This window comes from Berghia stephanieae, chromosome 5 (genome assembly GCF_034508935.2).
Source record: "Berghia stephanieae isolate SIO BIC M18660-M18661 chromosome 5, UCSD_Bste_1.3, whole genome shotgun sequence".
Lineage (NCBI taxonomy): Eukaryota > Metazoa > Mollusca > Gastropoda > Nudibranchia > Aeolidiidae > Berghia > Berghia stephanieae.
In genome coordinates, this window is record NC_088364.1 from 42,473,973 (window position 1) to 42,483,147 (window position 9,175).

A 9,175-nucleotide genomic window follows, 5' to 3' on the forward strand; every position below is an offset into this window, starting at 1 on the left:
GTGGTAGGCAAAGGGAAATGTGGAGGCTAAGTCAGTGTGGAGAGAGTTTTAGTAAGTGAAGATCCCAGAAATCCCATGTCTTTTTTTTAACCTGATTGAGGTGAGAGAAAATGACCATGAAATCAAGATAAATTTCCCTATTGGGACTCAAAATGCGTAATACTGGTCAAAATCCTCATCCATGTATATTTTAAAAGATGAAAAAGAGAAAAGAAAAGAAAAAAAAATAATAAAAGAATAATAATGAAAAGAAGAAAAAGAAAAAAGAAGCACAGCCACATTTTTCTTCTAAGGCCCAAAGAAAAGTTCATGTAAAATTTCAATGTAAGACAAATTAAATGATTTTCTAAAATTCTGAATGATTTGTTTTAGAAAAACAAAACACAACAAAAAAAAAACAAAACAAACAAAACAAACTTGTTCTTGATCTTAATTCAAACTATGCATCACTGAGAAAGTTGGTTGACCTGATCGAGATACCATCATAAAAAAGGTAGGAAAACCTTTCAGAGATAACAAGAGGTGCATATTAATATTAATCTATAAAGGGGCGTAGACATTAAATTATTGACATAAAAAGACATACAATTTTGTGCTCAGTAACTTTGATTAAAAAAGTTTTACATGAAATTTGACAAAAAGGAAGACACAGCGTGTGCCTGCAATCAAGGATAACATAACTACTATTTTTATTTTCACATGGGCATAAAACTAATGATAGATAAATATTAAAATAACAAATGAATAAGTAAACACGTAGATAATAAATCAATTAACAGGGATTATATGTATTTACATAAGAGTCATATGACGCCATTAAAAATAAAAAAGTTTGATACCCAGTAACTTTTTATTAAAGTTTTACAAGAAAATGGATAAAAGGGAGGACATTTGTGCCTGCAATCAAGGACAACATAACTTCAATTTTTTTCACACGGACATAAAACCAATGATAGATAAATATTAAAATACAGAAATGAATTTTAAAAAATAAAATAAATAAATAAATAGGGACTAAATGCACTTATTTAAGTGTCTGAAAACCCAAAATTTTAGGTTGCCAGATTGAAAATGTTCTCAAATTTACTCAAAATATAAACACCATGACAATTATATTTTTTTAAAAACAAAACAGAAAAAAACCAACCCATAAGCAGTAATGAGTAACAAAACATTTAAAAGTATACACGGAACACGGAGTCATTGGATCTTAATATTCATGTTCCACAGGATTCAAGAAGAGGGAAAAAATATATTAAAAATAGACACAAACACACACGATCACAATTCATAATGCCGTTCACATACACACGCATTTTTTTGAGCATCTTTGTAAGGTTTACAGCCTAGGGCCACTGTGCCAGCATACATAATGTCGATCGTCTTCTTGCAGCCTGAAACCCAAAGATTTAATAATGAATGAGCTGGTAGAGCAGCAAGCAAAATGTAAAGCACATTTAATCTCTAAGACATGCCCTAAATTGTTGAACAGATACCATATTAGAAATCTGAAGAGGTTGTCAAACTTATAAAACAGGCCAGTCGAAAAGGTTCTATTTTATGTTGAAAAGGAATAAAACTTTTTATACAGTCTCTTCCCCCCCCCCCTCCACTCCCTCTCTATATACCTATGTTCTCCTTCCCTCTCATACACATAGATACACACATCCATACACACGATCACACATAAATGCATCTGTATTTGCACACACACAAAAATCACATCTGTATAGATTTTTGTAAGTGTAAGACATCGATTTAATCGAATATATTAAAATCTACAAATTTCATGATGACAATGGCAAAAGAAACGCATAACAATAATAATATTATAAGATAATACTACTTCAATCTAATAATTAACTAAGCCGAAATTCTATTCATAATTCTTTTGGACGTTTTAATAGGGGCATTTACCTTTATATACATCTTTGGACAACATATTTTTGGCCTTGATGCAGATAAGCTGCAAACAACTCTTGAAGTTTTTGTCACATTCTTCCTTCTTTTTGTTGCAAGTGTCGTAACAGATATCATGGTCATCACAGCATTTAGTCACAGATTTCACAGATATCTCAGAGTCAAACTACACAAATAGAAAGCGGAAAATATATAAAGTAACACAATTCAATTCATATATTTATTGTATTACATTAATAATTCCTTGTTTTCTCTTTTAAAAAAAACATAACTATATTGTTGAGTTGTGAATATTAACTTTCCCTCTATATACCACTTGTTCACACACTCACACACCCCCCCCCCCCCCCTCTCTCTCTCTCATCAATTCTAAAGCCAATAAAAAAAAAAATTATCCTATCTTTAAATTTCAATTCAATCATCCCCCTTTTGATGTATAATTAAGTTTTGACATAAAAAACCCCCAACAAAACAAAAAAACAAGACAAACAAAAACAAAACAAAACAAAAATAAAGAAAACAAAAGAGCAAAAAGAAAAGAAAAAAATATTACCCCCCCTCCCCTATCACTTCTTCAAGACCACTTATTTCTAATAAAAAGTAAAAGCTCCATCAATGACTTTTACTTTGTATAGTTTTGTCTCATTAAGGACCTGAGCAAACATCAGTCAATCTATCTCTCTTGTTACTCTTTTACATAGGTACTCTTTGACTCTAATGCATCGACATCATTCCAATATAAAAGTTATGATCACACTCAATTTCACACATACTCTTCTAGATTTTAAAAACAAAATACAGTGCAAGCCGCTTAATTGGAACAGCGCTTACGCAGAAATAGGTCCAAATACACAGCATTCCAATTAACTGATTCTACAAGTGACTCACATAAGCAGAACAACCTATCAAGACTATATACAGTTTATCATGGTAAATAACAAAAGCAATACAGAACATCCTTTCAGTTGTTTGTCTAAAATTTTATCCTTCATTCTTTATAACATTTAACATAACATGTAGAAGAGAATGAGTGATCATATCTAATGATCACACATGTATAATGAACTGTCAACCCTCCTTTCCTGAATACAGGCCAAATGAATCGAAGACATGAATCCTGTTTCATCCTAAATTACAATTTTAATCATTACAGCATTAAAAGCAAATAAACCATTGCTACATAAACCAAACTCTCCTAAATTATTTGTGGTTCTCTATGACGGTTAAAGGTGTAAAGTTTTACATACTACCATATAAAGGGGAACTGATGGTAATAGGCTTGATGCCATTTTTATTTAACATTTTATTTTTCATTTCAAGACAGGATTATGCCATTATTGTCATCCTCAATAGGGGTATTCATATTTTTGATTTGTTGGACAAGGGATCAAAAAGGGACTTGAATAGAAGGTAAAACACTGAAATCAAAATGTAGGGGACAATGGGCCACTTAAGATAAGAAACAGTTTGAGAAGAAGCAAACATCTCCTCGCAATTCTAATTTATTTAGCAATCCTCTTTAAAAATGAACTCAAAACATCAGGGGGTGGGGGGAATCGAGGGGGAAGGGGGTGGCAGGGGTGAGGGTTTCCTGTATTTTTCTTGTCACACATTTTTGTTATACATCAGTGCCTGTTTCCTAATTTGTCACTTTGGTACTTCCAAAAAAAATTCATTTGAATCCCTCTAATAATACTGTCTTCAGTGTATGGAAAAAGTACTGGGGTGTTCAAAGCGAAAGTTTTAGGTAAAATACTTGTCCATTATCAGACTTTATTTGTGTGTTTGGCCTTGATTTATGAGACCAAGTCACTTGTCCCAATTTGGACACTGTGTCAAACGAACTTACCTTAACGATTAGGGTGGACTGACTTGATAATTTAAATATAAAGTCAGTTTATGAATTCAAGCATTAAAAAGAATGGAAAAGGATTAATGATTACGGAAAAATACTGATTAGACGATTTCAAGAACCTATGATGTACTTATAAATATTGTTTTGTAAAAGAGTTTGATATGGGGTGATGTATGATGAGAAGAAACTTCACTCTATTAATGGTTCAAATTGATTGTTTGCAAAGAAAACCAATATTCTATTCTGAAGACTCTTCAAATTAATTAGTAAAAACTTTTAGAATAAAAATTGAAAACAAATAGACAGCAAAACGGAGCAAATCGAAAAAGTCATGTTCGAATTCGAACAACCGGGTGTCCGTTAAGAAACAACTAGGTGTTTGAATTGGAACAGTTGGGTGTCTGAATTACAAGTGGTGAATTAGTGGGACACGTTTTAAATATCTAATTTAATAAATAAATAGAGAAAAAAGAAATAGATATACTTCGTTTTTGGTTCCAAGTGATGTTTGACTGCACATATTTTCTGTCATCTGCATTTTTTGCCAAATTGGGACCTAAAATTTGCCAAAATTTGCCCAAAAAACCCCCAAAATTTGCCAAGAAATTTGCCAAAAAGACCAAAATTTGCCCAAAAATTTGCCGAGGAGAACTAAGCGTTTCAGTAAAAATTAACACGCGATACAGAAAAAAATATATATAAAAGACAATTAATTACATTTAAGGGGGCTACATTTATTACAAAGTTGTTACAAAGATTTTAAAGGATCATTATCCGTAGAGAGTAGCTTCCCTTGGTTTGGGCCCAGGCAAAGCTGCAACATTTCTCAAGTTTCGCACTTTTTTTCTCTCGTTATTTTGTTTTCGCTTCTTTTTTTCCCCAAAATTTGCCACGCGAATTGCCAATTTCCCCAAAATTTGCCACGATTTGCCAATTTTGGGAAATTTGCCAAAATTTGCGGATCGCCCTGATATTTGCGGCCACAAAAAATGCAGATGACAGACAAATTTAAAAACAAGTTGAGAAAAATACTTTTCAATAGTGCAAATTTATATTGCAAATCATGCTGCTTTATATTGCTATGTCGACTGTAAGATGCCTTGTATTTGTGAAAAAGTGATGACTGAGTTAAATCAGAACCCAGCTCTATATCATAAATCTTATTAAATTTAGGCCTTAAAATAGACGGTGAATAGACGGATCACCATACCCTAATATTTTATGACAATTTAAGGCTACAAAAGAATCCATACAGTCGGAGCTTTTCACAGTTTCTGTAGCATTAAATTGCTTGTTCCTCTTTTATCAAACAGATCCAGCTACCTGGTAAATTATAAATGAGCGGTGTAAGAAAAAAAAAAAACAATTTATAAAACCCAGAAAAAATAACCCCCAAAACCAAACCATTAGAAACGAAATAAAATCTAAAAAACAAACAAAAAAAAACAACAAAAAAGACTACATCTACAGACCTAAATATTTCACCATGAATACCTTGGACTCAATGAAGCTGAGTCGCATTGCTGTAACTGTGCTAAAGATGAAAGCCGTAAAAATTCTTAATCCCAAGTTTGAAAAAAGAAGTGATCACAATTGTACAAAAGATTACAAAGTTTCATTCAAGTGATAATGAGTGTGATCAATGACTGGACGGGTGACAAGGATTTTAAAACTCTAGTCCCTGAGCTGCATCTTAGGGTAAAGCACTGTAAAGCACTCTTGACTCAGGATCTGAATGCATAGCTGGCTATAGGCAGTGATAGATATTAGAGAGCTAGCATAGAACAGGTGCTTAACACTAACAGACTTTTACAGTAGAAGATGGAAATTCGGTTCCATATGGCCTTACAGGCGAATAAATGAAGCATTGTGAAGCACATTGAGTAATTCAAATCTGTGGAAATGTGATATATAATTATAGAAACGTTAACATTTATTCATTGACTTACTTTTTTTAAATTGATGCATCTGTCATCTCTTTTAAAAAAATCTTCATAATTCAAACTTGACATTAGATCTTACCCTTTTCACCTAAAGAGTATTAACGGCAATGTGACTCAAACTTCAAAATTTTGATCAGAAAGTAAATTAAAATTTTAAAAACAAAACAAAATACGATCCATAGCTAAATCTTGACCCAAATTAAACATGATTACTGCTCATTCCAGTGTTTGATCGCATGCGCACTTGCCAACCAAAAATCATGCTGTCTCTACTTATTCATATTTTGAACTAAAATAATAAGAATAATAATTTTTTTAAATCCATCCTTTTTCATTTTGCATAATGAACAATTCCACTTTCTAATCATATGGGTCATTTCTTTAGGTATAGCCGAGCAGGTGGCAGGAGGACATTGAAAATTGTTAATTAAGACAGCTTAAGACTATTCTTCATCATCAAAATATAACATTCCTTTTCCCTTGTATGTGTCAAAATACTAATATCACATTTTGCTCACATCAAGGCTTTCATTATACATACTTTGGACCAAACAGCATCATTCTTAAATAACCATTTTATCCCTTGATATAAAAATAAAATAAATTATAGTAATTAGTAACATTTTTCAATTTTTGTAATATTCTAGTTTCTATTAGAAAATGAATGAATGAACAAATGGAATTTGGCCGAAAAATAGATAAGATCATAATGAAGTCTTAGGCCTGTCCATTTGACCTCACCACACTCAAGCCATGGTTATCTTCCGATGCACAGAGTTGTATGATTGAAGTAGAAGTATTTCAAAACACCTAATACTGAAAATATAAATTTCATTTTGGTTGGAGAGCGCATATGATCTACTACCAAATATTGCAGTGTGCAGCTAATTCTTGTTGTTGACAGTTGAAGCAGTTTTGTAAAATGGAAAAAAAAAATAAATAAATAAAGTCGGCAAGATTGATCTATTTTTTCCCACCTGCTTACCTCTCGGGCAACTTGGAACTAAATAAAAACAAAATTTATCAGGTTGTTTAACAGATATATTGATTTGAAAATCTGTCCTACTTCTGGAATGGAAAGATGTTCGAAGCTTGAAATAATGATTAGCAAACTTTTACTGAGGGCATGCATCAATGTGACATTCAACCTGGTAATTGGTTGGCACTTGGATAAATTGTGAAAAACTAATCCTATTGACAATTATGGACTTTGTTTGTCATAGCAGTGCCCAGTGTTCAACTCTGAACAGATTTTTAAATAATTAAATTCATCACCCCGAGTGCTCGGCCTTCTTATCTCATTCCATCTATGATATGCACTTCTTTCCCCAATGATCAGGCACTTGGTCCAATTATTATTCATCAAAACGTGTGCCAACATACCAAATAGTCAATCAAGAATCTAAAAAAGTCATTTGGAGCCTTGACACTGGAGGTTATCCAGGTTTCCGTATTGTTAAACAGACAATGGCTATTGTTTGCTACCCTTTAGGATATTTGTCAATTACAAAAAAAAGTACTTTCCACCGTATTATCAGGCCTAGTGACCCTATCACTGCTGGGTGGCTAGAAAAATGTTGACTGCACTCAAGATCAATATTGGTCCTATTGGCGAGTGCTCTACCACTACCAGTGAGCTATGGTAACCTAATATGTTGGTACACCATTCATGTTATGAACACTAGTTACACAACAAACCTGGATGCCAAAAGCTCCACACCCATTGGAGGATGGTTGGTGATCACGATTAGCTACAGGTCTTGAACCTAAGGGTAAAAGGGACAAAACAGAAAAATAAATAAATGAAACAATACGTAACATAAAATCATTTTTTTAAAATGTAACATCTCAACTTTTTCAGCATTGTTCTAATCATCATTTTACTGGTGGCGTTTGACCTTACTCTAAATGGACATATATTTTTACCCTTTTATTTTTACAAAAAGAGAAGAAGAGTAGTAATCAACAGCAAAGCAGCTCTGACTGGATTCAACGGAAGCTTGTGCTGCATCACTATCGTTACTCTCATGGTGAAAATTGTAAGGCTGAAGGTCACAACCAGATGATTAAACAAAAATAAAGTATTTAATATTTGAAAGAATTTCAGTCATGCTGCTTAATTCAACTGTTGTGAGTTCCCATTGCAAATTGACTTGTTGAAAAAATGGTCTCTGGCAAGAGAGTCTAGTAGAGCTTAGAGCAAAAAGTCATCAGAGTAATTATGATAAGGCCAACACCACCAGACCAGAAATATTGGTTGACTTTAAGCAAGGTTAATTTTATCCATTATCAATTATCACTTAGATAACGGAAAATTTGGCACCAACAAGAGGTGTTGACTGTAATAGTAATAGAGATGAATTTTTATGTGGATTCCACTGTAGCCTACTTGTATCAGGCAACGACAAATCACTTCTTTGATTCTGAATTGATTTGTTCTATGTAAAAATTGTTATCTTTCAAAAATTATATTGAAATTAATATCAGGCCTGTAAATGGTTGGTGAAAAAAATTGTCGGAACTTTTTGAACACGCGAAAATAGACACAACAGGACAAAAATATCGATTAATTAATAAACACAACATAGACGTCTAGAAAGATAATATGATGACACGTCAGTCAATTGACTTCTAGATCACGTCAGTCAATTGTCTAGACTCTAGTCTAGACAAGATCTAGACTAGACGTCTATGTATGTGAATGTGATGTCAAAGGCCACCGAGCTATGGTCAGCACGTCAGCAAAGGCAACTTTCTGCTATTTCGGAACAAAATAAAACACCAAAAAAAAATCAACAATATCAATATGCAGTTTGAACAAATATCAGTAATCATATCAGCAGAACATCGAGACAGACTGACTGAGACACCACACCAACGTCACCTGCCGGACATCTGTACGCGCATCCATTATTATCCCCAAAGATGTCTTGAATATTACCGACGATGCCCTGAACAGACTTGAGAACAGATTCGACTGCATCAGATATTGCACGTTCGCCCTCAGAACTAGACACCAACACAACAAAGCTCAGTAAATAGATTCCAAAAACAATCAAAACTATGCGGGAGGAGGCCATTTCTGAGCGAAACCAAAAGTGAAAGTAACGGGTGGCATGGATGTAAATGTAAACAACCCATCATCATGTGACACGACGATCTACATGAGCCACAAGGGTGAAGGTCGTAGGTTCTTAAAACAGTCGCAAAACAAACGAGATAGCTCAACAAAATATCGTATTCACTCGTAACACAGAATAAAAACGGTTTTTAAATGAAAAGGAACAACAAGAACAACAAAAAATATTTTTTAAAGAAGAAAAAAACAAAAACAACCCATAATAATTTATTATACATATAAAGTTATATCTCTTTGATTCCGTAAGCGTCGGTGGTGTAACGGTCAGCATGGTTGCCTTCCAAGCAATCGACCCGGGTTCGACTCCCGGCTGACGCA

At 33.4% G+C, this 9,175-nt stretch overlaps 1 protein-coding gene and 1 non-coding gene across 2 annotated transcripts; one reads left to right on the forward strand and one right to left on the reverse strand.

The window, feature by feature from the left end:
• Positions 1–416: 416 nt before the first annotated feature.
• Positions 417–8,846, reverse strand: LOC144972958 (group XIIA secretory phospholipase A2-like). Its single transcript, XM_078914810.1, has 4 exons — positions 8,603–8,846; positions 7,417–7,484; positions 1,918–2,086; positions 417–1,394 (listed from the first exon to the last, which is right to left on the reverse strand). The coding sequence occupies exons 1-4, from the start codon at positions 8,796–8,798 to the stop codon at positions 1,282–1,284; spliced, it is 546 nt and encodes a 181-aa protein (XP_078770936.1). The 5' UTR covers positions 8,799–8,846; the 3' UTR covers positions 417–1,281.
• Positions 8,847–9,103: 257 nt separating this feature from the next.
• On the forward strand, positions 9,104–9,175 carry Trnag-ucc (transfer RNA glycine (anticodon UCC)). The gene has a single exon. It is a non-coding gene; the product is annotated as a tRNA-Gly (tRNA).